The 18,575-nt window shown below is 40.0% G+C and overlaps 1 protein-coding gene across 1 annotated transcript; it reads left to right on the top strand.

Annotated features, from left to right (window-relative positions):
• Positions 1-3,970: 3,970 nt before the first annotated feature.
• Positions 3,971-16,709, top strand: LOC145700545 (uncharacterized). Its single transcript, XM_081777834.1, has 11 exons — positions 3,971-4,216; positions 6,357-6,484; positions 6,594-6,672; positions 7,174-7,370; positions 8,119-8,255; positions 8,360-8,438; positions 9,704-11,356; positions 12,448-12,659; positions 14,501-14,647; positions 15,754-15,934; positions 16,029-16,709. Exons 1-11 carry the CDS (start codon positions 4,207-4,209, stop codon positions 16,545-16,547), a joined length of 3,342 nt encoding a protein of 1,113 aa, XP_081633960.1. The 5' UTR covers positions 3,971-4,206; the 3' UTR covers positions 16,548-16,709.
• Positions 16,710-18,575: the final 1,866 nt, after the last annotated feature.

Genomic DNA, 18,575 nt, shown 5'->3' with positions numbered 1-18,575 from the left:
GTTTTTAGTGTACTGGAATTTTTTCACGGGGAATGTCCTTTTTCTGATGATCTTATATGATCAATCGTCTACCAAACTATCTGTCTAGTAGACTGTTTAATTATTATTTATCATATACAGGCAATATTATTTTTCATCAATTATTTTAGCCTGTTATTTGCCAGCATTTTGGTTAACCTACGAAGACGGGTTAATTGGAATTCCTTCCCTTTTTTGAAACTCAAAGAGATCAAAAAAATGACATCAATCTGAAAAGAGTCTATTTCCACCTTGAAAAGTGCTTGACCACAATTTCCATAAGAGTAATCCCCCGCAGGGAATAACCTTGTTAGCTTGCCTCTGTGTTCTTTTCGCAGAAATGGATCAGATAAAGACGGCCACTTCCAAGCGCGGCCACCGCGGTCGGTAAAAAGGCCGTTAGGCAACATTTAACACCTTTTTTTGGAGTTTACTCAAGCAGCTACTAATTACACGCGAAGGCGGATATTTAGGGTCAATTTTAAAAAAATTATTTTTTATTAATTTTCAAAAAATTATTTTCAATTTTTGAAAAAAAAATTATTTGGACGGCCGAAATAATTAAAATTTATGAAAAAAATGGCCGCGAAAAAGTCGATTTTCAAATTTCCCGCGAAAATTTTTTCTTATTTTGGCGCCAGATTTAAAGAAACGAATATTTTTTGCGAATTTTCTTGGATTCTTTAGAAATTTTTCTCAAAAAAAGACGTCAAAAATGAACTTACATTTTTCGAGAAGTAACAGTCATTTGACATGTTTTTGAGAAAAAGATGTTTCAAAAAGAACATTCTGCCGTTAAATTGCAGTTCAAAATATTTGTGGCTTGGTCTGGTGATACACAAACGCACGAGTTTTTCTGCTTTTGGGAGCACGTGGCTCCCGCTGCAGCTGACCGAGAAAGTTTTGGATTAGCCCAAATTTTCGGAACTGGCAGAAGAATGACAGTCAGAGGATTAACCTTGATTTTTTTTTCCAAATTGAATGACGGAGATCGGACACGGGAAGATAATGCTAATGACTGATTGATTTCTAATCGCAAGAAATAAACAAAAGAAGGCAAGGACTTTCTCAGGTTATTTTTTTGGTTTCATTTAAGTGGTTTTCAGATAAATTGGAGGATACGCGCCAATTATTTTTCTCTCTCTGAACACCATAATTCTTTGATTATCTATCACAATAAGAATTTTTTCGTGATGCAAAAGTTGATTACTTTTTGAAAAACTCTATTTCAAGTAAATGGTTTGCCCGATGAAAAATGACCTCTTTTAAGTCTTAAAATTTAAGAGCATATAAATCAGGAAAAATAATGACATTATCATTCTGACTATTTACCCTTGGGGTTTTTCTCATGCCCCTTGCTGGTTTTGGGCTTTTCAAGGTCATAAAAAGTGGCCAATCTCGGATAGATGCTCCTAACTTCTTTTCTCCCCACTTCTGGAGAAAGCTGACTATATTATATAGTCTATATAAGCTTGTAAACTTTACAAGTTGTAAAGGAGGCTTTGACCGTTCAGAATAAGTATAGTATGCCAATTAGGCTTGAAAAGGATGATACAGACTTCTGATAAGTAGAAATTTTGAAAATTGCGAATGCCCTTCTTATTTCTCTAGAAATATCATAAAAATCAATGCAAACACCAAAACTCTGATATTAATTTTCTTATTTTGTATTTTAATTGAGAAATAAATGTCGATTAAATTATATTACCAGTATAAGATAGAAGCATTATTCCAAAGACTCCTGTTAACCCTCCCTCTTAAAAATGAGATATCATAAAATGTTATGAATGTTCATCGTAAACAGATTTTCGACTCCGGACATATCGAGTAAAAAGCACTAGAAAAAGAAGGACCATATCTTGCGTGTTCCGCTCTGCTTCTCATTTGAGCTACTTACTCTCCACCCCCTTCATTTTCGCCGATTTTCAAACAAAACAGAAACACCCGGCCTCAAACCTAAAACAATACATCCACCTTTCACCAGTTCATCGGCGCAAAAATCAGATCAAAGGCGAAAAAACTTAACCGTAAGCGCTTCCCTCTAGCTTTTTATTTTTTGAGGCACCCCCTGTTTTGTCAGCGGAGAAAAGCGCAGCGTGACGCAACAGTAAATAAAAAAATACCGACAAATTTGCCGGAAGTAAAGAGCGGAACGAGTTCTTAGCCTTTTTGGGCGCTGAAAGAGGGTTGAAATCGAGCGTGGAAAGTAATTATGGCGGCGCGGTTTTATGGCCGCCTGATCGATCAACATATGGAAGGTGGGAAACGAAATTGCGCTTTGATATGTTTTCGGTTCTTTTTGGGTTGAGGTGGGAAATTCGGGGTATTTGAAAAGGAAAGGGATGTCGGATTGATAGATTGGGCCGAGAATTGAATCTGAACGGAAAGAAAAAGTAATCAAATTTGTTCAATTTTCGACCAAAAAAAACTCGACAAATTTTGCGTGGGCGGCTGCTTGGCTGCTGATTGGCCGGTTTGCCGAATCCAGGCTTCTGATTTGTTGAAAAATTCCACCCAAAATTTGTCGGGATTTTTTGTCCCCTTGGAATCCTGCGTTGAAACCTGAGTCAGGATCGGAAAGAAAAGCTCAGGGTTTTACACAGGTTTCCGAGCCCACGTACTTTCTTTTTACAGCTTGAATGAGTTTTTAGCTTTGTGAAAGAATTTATATTTTCGCTGCTGGAACTCCAATTCGATTTTCTTCTTTTTTGTCTTTGAAAATCAGGACACAGCTGGAGTTGAAAATTCGTTGTTTAGGTTTTGGAAAATTCTTTTCCACTGGTTGCATAATTGATGATGTCTTTCCATTGTGCGCAATTGTGCAGAACCTGGCACGCGTTTTCCAAATTTCAGGCCATTTTTTACACTTGATGATCTTCTTCTTCAAAACCAAGGAGGCAGCCCTCGTAGACTTTTAAGAAAAAAGCGAGCGAATCTGCTTGTATCAAGTATTTAATATTTTTGGAAAGACAAAAAATACAACTAAGAACATGGTGTTTTGCAAGAAACTTGGCATGAAAACGGTAATTTTGTAGAGCCAACAAGAATGGAGTTGTGAATGCATATTAGTTCACAGGGAGTTAATGTGAGTCCCGGGAAACTCAATTATGGATAGGGTGTTGATATAACCAATCCAACCATCCATCCAAAATATGGACCCCCAAAAGGAAAAGACGATTGGATCGCTAGAAAAAAATCAGAAATCTTATATCAACACCCTAATTATGGAATAAGAATCTAAATTATTTTGATTAGGGAGAATGGACCCAAATGACAAGTTAAGGACCCCCCCCCTCCCCGCAAGCTTTTTTCGAAAAATCAAATTTCGGAATTTTAGAATTTTGACCCCGGAAATGGATTCTACTGATCCAAAAATGATTTTGAGGCTTCATTTTTCGGGGGTCTATCTCGACTCCTTAACCCCAAAAATCGCATTTGAAAATTGGACTTTTCGCCGAAAATTGACGAATTTGCCCATATTTTGGCAAAAGTATTGATTTTTCTTTGTCAAAGATTCCTTTTATTCAGTTTTTGAAGCAATTTTAACCTTGGGACGCATAAAGAACCAAAAATATGGTGTTCTTAAAAATTTCCATTTTTTGTAGGGAAAATCTGACGGGGGGTCCTTAAATATTTTTTTTATATTTCATAATGAAAATCTTTTTTCTGTATTATTTTCGTTTCCAGCTGATTGATCCCCTTATTCCGTAAAATTTCGTCCATCGCCTTATCCCCTTGATCCGCTCCTTATCACAACACTTTTTCGTAATCGTGATAATCGCTCCCACAAGACGCAGGTCCCCCTCGCTCCTCAGCACCTTCCACTCTTTCAGTTCCATTTTCAGCTCCCTAGCGCGCTCACCGCTGCGTTCTCCGATGCGCGCGCGGGGTGGCGCTGCGGAGTTCCCAAAAATCGCGCGTTTTTTTCGCGGCGCGGTACCGATCTCGATTTTTGTAGATTTTTTTTTGAAAGACACGCCAACTGAGTGATTAGCGATTGGCTTTTTATTAGGTCGTACCTTTTTATCGCTTCGAAAAATAGACCGTGTCGTCAACTGATTTTTTTCATATTTTTATAAAAACTCGGAAATAGAGATTACAAAAGAAGAAAAAAGAGAGTCTCAGAAGAATAAGAAGAATTAACACTTATGAAGAAAAGATTATAGAAGAGCGAAAAGACAGATAAAAATGCTGACAGGTAAAAAATACGATTTTTTTCTTAAAATTTTAATAAAAAATAAATTTTTAAAAAAAAAATCTAATTTTTGAATGCTTCGATTTGGTCAAAAATTACTTTTTCTACTGAAAAAAAAAAAGAAAATTAAGGGTTTCCCTATCAAAAATGAATTCTAACAGAAAAACTTTTAAATATTTTTCATAAAATGATTTCTGAAATTTTCTTATTTTAGCTCGAATTTTTGAAGTTTTCTGTAAAATTTTCATGTTTTTTTTATTAAAGTCTTTTTTTGATTGTTTTCGTTGCTTTATGCCCCCAAATATTTGCAGATTTTATCGACTTTCGCTACTGATGGAGAAAAAGATTATGCAACTTTCGATGGATAATTATGGGAAAGTTTCATTTTCGATTTTTTCTTCGAATTGAGCCAAAAGAGTTGGATCAATTATCATTTCCACGGGTGAGCCGCGGGCCACGAGAAATAAATGATCGATAGAAAGAACAAGACGAAGAATTAAGATATTCTATTATCGCGAGGCCGAATCTCTGTACCCGCCCTTTTTCGCGGTTTTCGCAGCTTATAGAATTTTTTCCTCAGAACGAAATTTTCTAGGTTGATTTTGAAGGTGGTTTTTTCGATGAAAAATTTATTCAAATTCTAGTCAGCTAATTAAGATTCATCTAAATCGAGAAGTTCCAAATTTAGCCGGCCGAATTTTGAACTGTCAATCGGTTCGTCCGTCCGGTAATTTATTCTTTTGCCGATTTATCGCCTGTCATTTCGCGCGGGGCAGGAACAGTCGTCTTTCCCAAGATGTTAAAATGTCAATTTATTCAACCCGCTGTCAAAATTTATCTTTCACAAATAGAATCGCTTTCTCCCCTCTTTTTTGGGTACCTGAGAAAGTTTGCCAATGTTTTGAGCAAATCGTAAAAAAATTTTTTTCATGAAAACTCATTTTCGACGCAAAATTCGCGCGCGAGAAGTTTGAATTGATTTTCGTCGGAAGAATTAGCTGGTTAAACTGAACTAAGCCGGATAAATATTGCATAATAGCGGAAAGAAAATCGACATTTTCGCGCGCGAAAAAACGGACGCTTTTCGAGTCGAAAATGAGGCTTCATGAAAGTTTCTTTTTCGGATAGAAAATTGAGGTTTTTCGAGAAGAAAATGAGTTTTCATGAAAATGTTCTTTCGGCTCGAAAATGCTCTCTATCTTTAAAATAATGTTCACTCAAAATATACAAATGATTAAATTTTCCTGTAGCATAAATAATTATTCAAACTATTCAAATAAACTGGCTCTCCTCCCTGTTCAAAAAATTGCGTCCACGTACGGATAGTTCAGTTCTGAGCGAAATTTAGTTATTTATATTCTCATGCATGTTATTTTCTATGTTCTATTTTGAGTTGCTTTTCAAGTGCTCTGACACTTCAGATCCAATTTCAGCGGCATGTTTCACTCTTCTGAGTTTCTTTTGTACTTTCCGTGTCCTTATTTTAACACACGCGCCTGAGGGCATGTCAAAAAGAAGGAGCGATACACGCATGAATAGCAAAGCCAACAATTCAGATTTCTTCATTTTTTTCGAACAAAGAAGCGCGAAAAACTAAGCTGGTTTTACTCACTTGGGCACACTCAAAAAGAACATGGGATTATGGCACAATTGAGAAGGCGGATTTAGATGCGCTTTATTAATATAAATCCGCATGTTGCGCTTAGTAAAGTTAATTGAGCGCGAAAGTTGTCAATTTGTAAATATTTTATGCGCGAAGCAGATTTGATGATGCGAAATAATAATAAAGAAGATACCGTTTAAAAAATTTTAAGGATTTCAAAAATTTATTTTTTAAGAAATTATTTAATTTGCTTTATAAATTGTATACTTCGATAAATATTCGATTAACCAATGAAAAACCCGAAAACTAAATGATGACCAATCGGAATTCGAGATTCTATTTTTTTGAGAAAATCTTAATTATGATTGGGCTCAATATATTATTAGATTTATTTTTTGAAAAGACCTAATTTTTGCATTCAAAATCAGCTTTTTAGATAAAAAAAACTGACTCTCGGAATTCTTCCTTCTGTCGCCAACAGAAGAAACGAATTCTGAAGAGAACAGAACTTAAAAATGTATGTTAACGATATTTGTTCAGCATTGATCCTTCTGCCGGCGCTGGCTTCTGCGCGCTCGCGGACGGGATGTCCGGGGCAGACGCTGGATCTGGTCTGCCCCAGCGGCACCGAAATCAATATCATCAAGGCCATGTTTGGCAGATTCGAGGTAAGCATTTTTCGTCAGTTACAGGCCTGTCTGTATCTGCCCAAATCTGTCAAGAACATTTTCCAGCGATTATTGTTTGTTTACTCGTGTTCAAAAATTGTTATTCTAGTCCGACGTCTGCCAAAGCGCCAAAACGGAACTTGCGCCAAACAAGAAATGTTCACTTCCTGTCGTCCATACCAAACAAGGTACATTTTGTGCGTAAACGGATTACACGCAAAAAGGAGAAACAAGAATAGAAATATTTTGAGCTGTTCTTCCGGAATTTCAATCAATAAATTTCCGGAGCTGATACCATCAACTCGATTTTTTTCAAAAAAATATGATGTTTATTTTTTAAAGAACAGTTTTAACTTCTTTCTATTTTAAGATTAAGGGTGTATCTCAGCTCTTTTTACAAGAATAAGAGCAGTTCAAATCCTTGAAAATTGAACGAAGCAATCAAAATCCCAAAAAGGATGCATTGACCAATCAAATTCCACCTTTTTTCGAGCCATCTTTTTTTTCGGTTAAGGGTGTATCTCAGTTTTTTTCGATAAAAAAAGCAATTCGAAACCTTTACAAATTGAATAAACCAATCAAAATGCGCAAAAAAAAAGCATTGGCCAATCAGATTCGAGCTTTTTTCATCCCGTCAAAGACGCTAAGATCACAATGATGGATGCCCCTAATTATCTCAATTTTTTCAGCTGTCTCGACCGCTTGTAATGGAAAGCCCCAATGCTCCCTGGCAGTCGACCCATCCACTTTTGGCACCGACCCTTGTGACGACGGCACTGGCTACCTGACCGTCGAGTACGACTGCGAAGCCGTCGACTTCGAATGCCCCGGCGTCGCTCTTGCTGCTTCGACACCCCGAGAACAATTTACTCAATACAGACAAGAGGTAGGATAAAACTATTGGAAATTGCCAAATTGAGTACCGCTCGGGTCTAAAAAAGGTCAAATCGAATTAGAGCGACCACGTTCCCGCCGCAACCACGTTACTAACAACTGGATTCAATTAACCCCCCTCGCGCACTGAAAAAAAGAGAACAAATCGCATTCTCGCGCTCATTATTGCAATCAAAATTGCAGTCAGTTTGCCAAAAGCTGAGAATATCAGAAAAAAAACTTGCCCAGCGACCTGTTTTCTTTTGATAAGGAAAAAAGGGCTTGAGACTTCAAAGTGCGTCTCTGTTTTTCTTTATCGAGTACCCAGTGCACCTATTAACCTCTTGGCTCTGGCCGAGAAAGATCAACTTTAAAATTGCGAAGCTGGTGATTAATTTTCGAGATCATTTGAAAGATTCGTTCTCAGACCATTTTTGATGACTAATTTTGGCGCTGGAAGTTTTGGAACATAGCAAATTGAATCAAGTAGAACTAAATTTCGACACTCTCAACTCATGTATCGAAATTGGAAATCCGGATGATTAGGCGCTGAGCCAGAACATATGGCTTATTTTGAGCCGAAACAAAAAAGCGATACTATATTCTATTTATATATCATTTTCAAATATTCATGGATATTCAAATATGCATCAAAAGCCTTTCCCAATTTTCAATTTTCCCAAATCCTAAAAAAGCGCTGGAATTTTTCAACCATGAACTTGCAACTACTAAAAAGTCGTTGAATAACTCATTTTCTTCAGGGAGCCTGGGCGACCGATCCTTTGGACAGCGAAAGCCGCGTGTACTTCCTCCCGTGGGATCAGTCCGGAGCCACCGAGTTGAAAGAATTCCGCAGCTTGGAGAGTCTCGTTCAGGGCAGCCAAGAAACCCACTACAGGTAGAAAATATGCAACCAATACATGCAAAAGTCTTGATTGAATCCTCTCCGCAAAAACAAGAATAGAAAAAATTCCACTTTTACCGAGTTGACCATCTTTTTAGGCTGGACACGCGCGCGGATGGAACTGGATTTGTTGTTAGAGATAGGAAGCTTTACTACAATAAGCGACAATCAAGACAGGTAAGCTTCTACCCCTGTTGACACCCTTAATGGGGAGGCGTCTGGAGCCGAAAAAAATTTCGACAAATTTTGCGTGGAAATTTTCAACCAATCAGAAAACTGAATTCAGAAAACCGGCCAATCAGCAGCCGAATAGCCGCCCACGCAAAATTTGTCGAAATTTTTTGTCGGGTCTAGACACCATCCCGTGTTGACACCCTTAAATCAAGCAAAGCAGGTCCCCCATCCAATCACCAATCCTTTCATCACCCAATAAAAGTCAAGCTAAATATGTCTCCGGTACCCTTTAAACTTTTTTTATGGAGGACACGGTCCAAGTCATATACCTGCCAATCTACCTCGTTAAAACCGAAAAGCCGCTTCTCAAGAAAATTTTAAAATTTCACGGGCTTTTCTGTTTCCATTTTCAAGTCTCCTATAAAACCAGTAGCAAGAAGAAGAGCTCCTTGATAGATAGCTTCTCGGAGCAGCCACATCATCAACTGCCGGGACAAGTGCCAAAACAGGCCTCGCTCAAAGTGATATTTTTCGTTGATAAAAATTATGTTTCCCAAACATAACTCCTCAATGCTGCCTTATGCTGCGGCCTGGATATCTCAATCACCCATTTGGTGGTTCTTGATATCCTATCTTGTTCGGGCAGTTTCGGCGAAAAGAACCTGTTATGCGAGGAAGAAAATGATTAATCAGAAAAATGATTGGCAATCATAAATTGGTGATGATCAATTTATGATCGCCGATGGCCGTCATTTTTCACAAGTACTAAACAACTTCTGAGGAAGCCGGTCAGAATCTGGTCAATTATTAATCGACTCATTTTTCTTTGAAGAAAATCGGGAAAATGAGAATGAGGAGCGAGGCGCAATTTTGGAACTTGATCGCACTTAAAAAGCACCACCGCTAATTTTCCGCCCAATTATCTTTCCAAGTGTTCGCTTCACGGATGAATACCATCCGCGGTCCTCCAAGTACATCTCAACCGGTTACGCCTCCCAAATAATCCAGCACAAGTTTGGTAATCTTCCCTCTCCTTAGCTCGTGTGCAGCTATCCTCTTACCAAGGCTATCCCCCTCTAACCGCGAGCACTTGAGAGGATGGTTCGCGGAATGTGACGCGGGCAGGAGCACCTCTTGGCACGGATTAAACAAAACTTTGAGATTAGCTCAAGACAATTTTTCGATAAAGATGGACCTTGTTTATTTTATTTTTTGTCACGGGAATTTTTTTTCTGAAAAGTCAAACAATTCTCAAATTTTTCTTCTAGATCGTCATGTACGATCTGGAGCGGCGCTTTGAATCCCGGACCGTGGAGCTTCCCGATGCCAACTACTACGACACCTCTCCTTACTCCATCGATCGCAACACAGACATCGACCTCGCCGTGGATGAATCCGGGCTCTGGGCCATCTACGCAACGGAAAACAACAACGGTCAAATCGTCCTTTCTCAGCTCGATCCGTCAAGTCTCAAAGTCTTGAAGACCTTCAACACGCGTTTCGAAAAGACGATGGTTGCTGAGGCTTGGATGACGTGTGGCATTTTGTACGCAATCGAGGCTGATACGAATCGGCTGCTCTTTATGTTCGATACTGTCAACGGGAACCACGTGGATGAGTCGATCGTGAGTCGGCTCGAACTCCAAGGCTTTCCTGCGCAGACAACAAGTGTCAAATATGACCCAAAAGTCCGTTCTCTCCAAGTCTGGAGCTCTGGAATCGCCATCACCTACCAGCTCCGTTTCCAGCCGCGAGACATTCTCAAACCAACAACCACCACCACAACGACTACGACGAAGAAAACGCCAAGAACAACACGCTCCCCGAAAAGCTGTCCACCAATGACCTTTTGGGGCCTTCAATTTTCCGCGGCAGAATATGGCGCTTCAAGCGCAACCTCTTGCTACGAATCTCCCGGAAAGGCAATTCTCCGATGCTCAGGGTCGAATTCCCAACCTTATTGGACTTCCGAGCCGGACATGAGCCAATGCCTCTCTCCATGGGTTCAAAAAACAACCGCTCGAATCAGCAGATCGAATGTCGCTCAAACAACCGCTGAAGACCTCCTCAAATCCGTGGTGGAAAACAAAAGCAGCCTCCGCGCTTGGGACTTGAAGAAAATCTTGGAATTCGTCGACCAGCTTCGACAAGAGAATCCAAGAGATCTTGACAGCGGAAAACTAGAAACGACGCTTCTAGAAATTGTCAGCGAAATCACCCCAGTCATCGAGAAGAAAAAATCCAGCCTGGATCTTCGCCGCGAGTCAGTCACAGTTGTTCAGCGATTGCTCTCTAGAATCAGCTGCAAGCTGCGAGCAAACAAGCAACCCTTCGAAGTCAAATTCGACCACATCCAAACATGGCTCGAACCGGCAGAAAATCCATCATCGAATCTGCCCATCGCTCTTGAATTCGATCAATCGGCGCCTTCGAGTTCTTACCGATCATTGATCAAAATCGGCAGCGATCAGTGGATGGGATCGCTTCACACTGACTGTAACGAGCCTGTCAATTGGTCTGTCCGATACCATTTCGACATGAGCTCTGCTGGTTGTTCAGAAGTACAAGGAAACAGCTGCAGACACGAAATAAACGCCGAAACAGGATCTACAATCTGCTACTGCTCCCGCGGTTCCGGCCCCGTTTCTCTCGGACAGGGGCAAAACACGCAAGAATCCTACAGCGAAGAAACGATCATGATTTCCGAAGAAATCTCTACAGTCGAAACGATGCTCATGGCCGTCCTCGTTCTCGCCGCTCTTCTCCATGCAGCAAGTGGAGTTGCGAGCCTTTTGTTGCCAGAAGCGAGCATTGTGGATGCTGGAGGACTGAATAGCGCAGCCAGAGCGATCAATTTTGTCCTGATGGTTGCGCTCGTCACGATTTCTTCAACGAATTCGAAGATGAATGCTTCTGACCCGGTAAGATATTGAAAAGAAAATCGAGAAGCCGCATGCGGCTTCGAGTCAAAAATATTAGCCGCGCTATACGCGGCTTTTTTCTCCAACCAGAAACTGCGATGCAGCCGCTACTCAATTCTTACCAAAAAGAAACTACTCCTTTTCTAACTTTTAATTGAGAAGAAAAAACAGTTGTAGGAATAGAAGTAGTGTTATTTTATAAATTGTCGAACATGTTTTTCTTTCCCTAATTCAAAAACATCGCTTCCTTCCATTTTTCCTCGAAAGCCAGCGAGAGGTTCCATTTGTTTTGATCCTCTCAGCGCCTTTACGCAAAGCAATAAAGCGCGGAACAAACTTGAAAAGCACTTTTCCGGCTCTGGCTGTTTTCTAATTCCGAGAGGCGACAAAGTACCTGCGCTGGATTAGACATTCCCCGCAACATTTACTCATGTTGCGGCGCCTGAAATTATGAACCGCTCAAAATGCAAAAGCGCTCGAGTGCGGGTGGTGGTGCATTATTGCTTTTTGCAATTTCGATGCTAGAAATTGGACACGATCGGAGCTGCAAGACGTCGTGTAGAAAGGGTGCAAATTAAGTGGTTTCATTAAAATATCGCGGCTTTCGAGACTAAATTTCAAGTCATCCCTCTCTGTTCTCCGGCGCTAGAATTTATCGATAAATAAGAGGGAAATATGCCATCTTTGATTTGCGACTGCAAAACAGCCTCTTGTCTCGCAGACTGTCTAGAAAACACCCCGGCGATTGACCTTTTCGACAGTTTTGAAAACAGATTTTCTTCAATTTTTGAATTTTTGATTCGAATCTGGATCGAAAAAAAATGTTTTGTATCAAAAAAGTGGGTAAAAATCAGATCTGTCTACTAGACAGTCTGTGAGACATTCGAGAAAAAGACGTTTCTTGACAATTTTCGAAACAGGATTTTCCTCGATTTGTGATTTTGAAATATTCATAATCAAATAACGCTTTTCTCTTTTTTTCTCTTTATCTTTCTTTTGCGGACAGATGTGTCAATCAAAAATGACACGGCGGATCGGATTATTGGAAAATGATGATATCTCCGATAGAATTTATAAATTTCTTTTTTCAGGCCTGCAACGTTGTTTCCGTCTTTATTCACACAATGTGTCTGATGAGCTTCTGCTGGTGCCTGGTCCGTCCTGCTTATCTGGCGCTTCTTTGCTCCCAGCCGCTGAAAAATCAACCCATCGGATGGTGGCTTCACGTGGCCTGCTTCGGCTTACCGATTCTGATCACTCTCGGAGCTGCGGGCACGCAAATGTTCCCGAGAACGGACAAGTTGTAAGTACATGCCAAAATTTGGTTATCCGGAGTAAAGATTTTTTAATCGGAAAAGGGTTTTGATGCATGAGGAATTTGTCTTACTGATCAAAAAGGATGGTCTTCAAGTAATTGAAATTTTAACCCTAAACTGTCGATAAACCTCTAGAGTTGTTTCCTAAATTATTCATTCCGAAAATTTTGCCGAAAAGGCACTGAAGGGGCTGTTTTTTTCAGTGGCCATCGAATTTCTTCGACCCGAAACTGACCAAAAAATCTATTTAACAGTTTTCTACAGTACTGTGCAGTGTTCTATGCAGCTCAAATTGCTCTCACATTTCAGTAGCGACCATAAATGCGTGCCATAATCGTCATTTAGCCGAAATACTTGCCGCGTCCGCAAATATTTTCACCAATTTCGCGTTCTTTTTGGGCTCAAAAGTTTGTATCAAAATACCATCGTGAGAATCTCTCATCTCCAAAAGGGCTCAGCCCGTTTTTTCGCCGGTTCCAAAGTTATCTGTACCAATTATTGACGATCCATTTCGCGACGTTGTTTTAACGATTTTCACGATTTTCGCGAAACGGAAACCAACCATCAACAATTTAAATCTGGCCTCCGTAGTTCGTACCAGGGCGGATTTATTTTTCTATTTACACGATTCCGTCTGACTGAAAAAAAACCTAAGCCTCAGAAACAATATCAAAGCTAATCTGCCGACCACCAACATATCTTCATGATCGGAGGAAATGTCCTTTTAGCCAAAAAACAACCATGTTTTTGGTCCGAAAATGACAGCTTCGGAGATCGACTTTGATTTCTTCTTCGTTCAAAAAATGAATCGAATCGTCAGAAAACGAAATGCGATAACTCGGAAAAGTGGCCGGGCGCGTAATTTAACCGAGTGCCTGAAGTAAAAGATGAATCGTTAGTTCTTGTCAGGGATTAAATTAACCCATCACCGGTCGCTTATTATTGAGCCGCCGCGCGGTCGCCCATTTCCCACATTTTCAAAGTTAGCTCATTCTAATTGTTAATTTCAGGCTTCTTTTTTTGTCTGCTTTAGAAAACTATGCTTTTGAAAACTTTCAGCCTCAAAATCAGAGCCATCTAATCTTTGGTTCACAATGTTAAAAACATGGCTCGAAAACCTGTGTAGAAAACCTGAGTCAGGGTCTGAAGGATCTTCAATAATAAGCCAAGTCAAAATCGAAGCCGCAAAAGTGATTTTAACGGTCTCCAGCCCGTTAATTTTATTTTCACATGACTCAAGAAAAAAAATCGAATCATTCTCCCCTCCGCTCGTCTATTTTAGCCATATCAATTATCCGAATTCAATATATATTTATGCTTATATTCACAACACTTTCCCCTTTGTCAACCACTGTGGCGTAAATTTCTCCATTTTCAAAAAGAAGCCAAAAATTCGCCTCATTTTCGAAAATGTTGTTTAGCCTGACCACATCCACTGACTCGTGCGAAAGGTCAGTGCTTTTTGATCCGCTGCCCAGATTCTCGAAAACGAGAAAGAAAAGTCGTCATTTATGATGAATAACGCGCGGAAATGGGAACGAGTTAAATTTTTGTTGATACTTTATATTACTCTCTTAAATTTTCTGCGCTCAATTGAAGAGTGGCAGTTCGCCAATTCGAAATTTGGAGAGCCTTTAAATCTTTATGGTGCAGTATTCTGACGCTGATTTTGCTTCTCAGGAATCCAAGAAACCATAAAAGCATTCATACAGTATCAAATTAGACTTTTTTGTCTAGAAATAAAGTGAATTAAAAGCTCTTTAGAAAATGAATTAATATCGTAAGCTAGAAAGCAAAAATATAAAAACCTAAAATTTTTTCCTTTCAGATGCTTCGCCGGCGAGTCAATCTCATTCACTTGGTCAGCTGCGGGTCCAGCCGTGATTCTCGCCTCACTTTCAATGCTCCTGATCCTCTTCAGCGCGACACGACTGCGAGACAATCCGGAGTACCAGCTCCATGTTCAACAAATTCGGTAAGTTCGCCCCCTTCGCCAAAAGAAGCTAGCTGTCATTTTATAAGACCTCTCAAACGAAACTCTAAAACTCAAAATTACACCTCAGCGAGTGCGATCAGAGATCGAGAACGTTACAATTTCGCGCGTCTCCTTGCGCTGATAACGCGCAGCGGGTGACAACACACACAAGCCCGGACGTAGAGCTTCTTATCGCAACTCTAAGACAACTCGACTCTCCATTTTTTTGGGCAGAATTTTTATTAAAAAAACGCGGCTCTCAAGACTTAATTGCCGCGTTGAGACTCTCAACTTGAGAGCAGCTCTAGAGCACGTTGCGAAATCGAGCCGAAATTTTTCTTATCGGCGAAAAATTCTGTTTATGTTTTCACATCTGAGAATTTTTTTTATAATTTTGTTTTTGCATGACGAGCTTTTGGGTTAGACGGACACTCAGGCTCGCTGGCTGCAGGCCAGGGATTTCTAAAGAGAGAGAGAGAGGAGAAAATGACCGGGCAGAGACTGAGCCGAAAATAACCGGATAGAGGAGGAATGAGTCCGAAACAGATTTCGGGGAATTTCGATTTCACTCAGAACGTGGCTCTTTCCAGTGATTTTTTCGACCCAAAACTAAGAATTTGGGTCAGAGCCTGTGTAGAAAACCTGAGTTAGGGTCCGAAAAAATCTTTTATGAAAGTCTCTTTTTGCGTTCCCTGACTCAGGTTTTCTACACAGGTTTTCGTGCCAACACTTTAAATCAGCTTGAAAATCGTCTTTAACGACGTCTACCCCCTTAATTCCAGTCATTGCCTATTCATATAATTTTTCTGGCTAATCACAAGTGCCACTTAATACCTCCGCTCCAAATCAATTCGACCAAGTCACGTGTCATGTTCAGAATAAGATAAATCAGATCTAAAATTTTCTCTCTTTGGACCCACGTTTTTAGAAATCCATGCCGCTGCTGGTGAATTTGTACAAAAATCGATATTCTGACTCTCTCGCTCACGTGTAGTTTACAACTGATTATGCGTGTAACAACTTGCGCGTATCCGATCGCGCTTCCCCTCTTTCGCGGCTCAATATTGTCATTGATAATATCCAAAATAAAAAACCGCTTCTTTTAGATCCACGCTGCTTTGGGTTGGCTTGCTGACAGTGCTGCTGTCCTGCGAATGGGGATTGATTCTGCTCTACTATGCTCAAGGAGAAGGAAACGGGGATGAAACTGTCGCGATCTTTCTGGCTGCGATTGCGATTTTCCATGCTGTGGCCAGCTTTATTTATCATTGCCTTTGCAATATCAAGGTAAGAATTGGCAAGATGGACAATTTTAAAATAAGAAATTTTTGGAAAAATGACTCTTCCTTGATTTCAACGATCCTAAATCTCCTCTTTTCAGGCTCAGCGTGGCTGCAAAAGCGTCCTATCCAACTTCGGCCTCCGCGATCACGGCGAAAAATCACACGGTGCCGAGTTCTTCTGGAGTTCTGCTCCACTCCATTCTCGCGCTGATTTCCAGCACACTCTTCGACCCGTGCCCGACTGTGTTCAAATGACTTACACGACGGATGAATCGCAACTCTCGCAGCTTCCGAAGGGATCGATGGCGGATCAAAGCACGCTCCAGCAAATGCAATATCCTCCACCTCAGTTTCACTACCCGACGCACATGATTCCGGCCCAGCAAATGGGGCAGCAGATGATTGTCAACCCGAACCATTTGGGACAACGAAGCGTCTACACTCCCACTGGAACCATCCCAAAGCTTTCAAACAATGGAAACTACCCAGGCTTCGATCCTTCAAGAGGCGAATTCGAGTACAGACCACCGAACCAGAACGATATCTCGTCTCATAATTTGAACTCGTCTTCGAATTTCCGACAACCGCTGCTGCACCGTGGAGATGTTGAAGTTTGAAACACTGTTTGAAAATATTTATGCCAAGAATTTCTTCACTTTGCCCAGCTTACGAAAATGTACAAATCAATGACAAAAACTTACTTTCTGTTCTGTATAAACTTTTGTTTTCATGATTGACAAAGGAAACCCAATAAACAAAACAAAACTCAACTAATTATTATTTCATAAAAATGAGTATAACATCGAGAAATTTATATAAGCAATATTTATTTCAAAAACTATTGAAAAAAGGGGATCGATGGAAAGCCACTGGCTCAACCGGAGAAAGATTATAGCGAATTGTTCCGACATTTTCCGTTTTCACTTTCATTACCTCTTTACCATTTTGAGTTTTACTTATCATTTCCTCGTCATCATGAACTTCACCGTCTTGCCAATCAATCTGATCGATTCTCGCATGATATTTTGTGACACCTTAAGATATGAAGACGATGCACACGAAATTTTGCACACCTCCATTGGTTATTCGTAAATAATGATGAGGATCTTTTTAGAGCACAGTTTTTCTTTCTTTGCATAACTTCCTGCAATAAATTCCATTTTCCAATCCCCATATTGTATCTTTCGGTTGAAATGAGTGTCTATCTAGATTCGAGTTTTGATCTTTTGATATTTGATGTTTTAATAAAAAACTAAAGCGTTGTTTTCAAAAAGGGAAATTGATACTTTTTATTTGATTAAAATTCAATTCCTTTATGTTTACGGCTCCACCAATACTGAGCAATCTAAGAACTTGACTAAGTTGATGATCATTCATGGTTTGCCGAACTTTGGAGTCATCAGGGCCATAATAAAAACCAGCACCATTAAACATTCCAATTTGATCATCAAGGTCCCACATTTCTAAGCTTTTATGATTTTTTATATAGGTGACGGACGCCTGCAGACTGCTGAGATCCTTAAAACATGCGAACATGATTCCAAAACCAACACTTACGTCTCGTAGTTTTTTCATCTCCCGGTCTTGCTGCTCTCTATAATCTCTTGTCGCCTTATTTTCTGTCTCTAGAATCTAGAGTCTAGAATCTTGAATCTAGAGTCTAGATATTCGATTCGGTCGATTAAAGCTATTTTCCGTCTGAAGCTTCTTGATAATGTCTTCTGGCTCTTTGCTTTCATCGCAAGATTCAGAGTGACAAACTGATTCTTGAAAAATTTGAAGAAAAGGTTCATGTGTTTGAAGAACCATGGCATTTTGGGGCCGTTCAGCCTTGTCAGTGTTGAGACAAGATGCAAGCAAAATTTCGAATTCACCAAACTCGTTTTCTTCCCCACGAACTTCTGAAATCAGAGTTCGCGAGCCAGAACGAATATTTGCAACTAAAAAAATATAGAAGACCGACTCATTCAGAATTTTTACTTATGTCTTCCTGATTTTTCGTTGGAGTTTTCCCATTAATCCGTCCGAATGGATGTTCAAAAGTTATCAGCTCTTGCAAGACGATTCCGATACCCCAGACATCAAGTCTTGCAGATTTTGTAATACCATCCCCTTCAAAAGTCTCTGGTGGAGCATAAAGAGGAGTATTCTTGACACCAGAACTCTCAGTCCGTGCAGTGAGGACAACAGATTGAACAGTTGATGCACTACCAAAATCACCAATTTTTAGCTAGATAAGATTTGCAACTTATATCGCTCAAATATATACTAACCGTCTTTCCATCAGCGTCGACAAAGATATTTGAAGGCTTAAGATCCTGATGTACAATCATCTTTTCATGGCAGAAGCTCAGTGCTTTAACTAGCTGTAAGCCCATAATTTTCGCCTCTTCGAGAGATACAAGCTCATTTGCAAGTTTTCTTCTTTCAATCAAATCTGATAAATTTCCGTTAGAGCAAAATTCCATTATTATGAAGCACATCGGCCCAAAAGACCATTCAGGAGTACAACGATCGATAAATTCGATGAACTTGACAATGTTTGGATGATCAAGGCTTTTTAACTTCTCAGCTTCTTCCTTGATTCCTTCATATTGCGGCTTCGAAATGACATGTAGCCCTTTATCATCACATCATCCCCTGTC

The sequence above is a fragment of the Oikopleura dioica genome, chromosome 2 (assembly GCF_907165135.1).
Source record: "Oikopleura dioica chromosome 2, OKI2018_I68_1.0, whole genome shotgun sequence".
Classification (NCBI taxonomy): domain Eukaryota; kingdom Metazoa; phylum Chordata; class Appendicularia; order Copelata; family Oikopleuridae; genus Oikopleura; species Oikopleura dioica.
This window is presented reverse-complemented; position numbering and strand designations above follow the sequence as displayed.

Excerpts from the sequence above, each read along its gene's own strand:
- LOC145700545 (XM_081777834.1), top strand. Across the intron at positions 6,485-6,593 it reads CCATGTTTGGCAGATTCGAG|TCCGACGTCTGCCAAAGCGC; the intron begins GTAAGCATTTTT and ends TTGTTATTCTAG. Across the intron at positions 6,673-7,173 it reads TGTCGTCCATACCAAACAAG|CTGTCTCGACCGCTTGTAAT; the intron begins GTACATTTTGTG and ends CAATTTTTTCAG.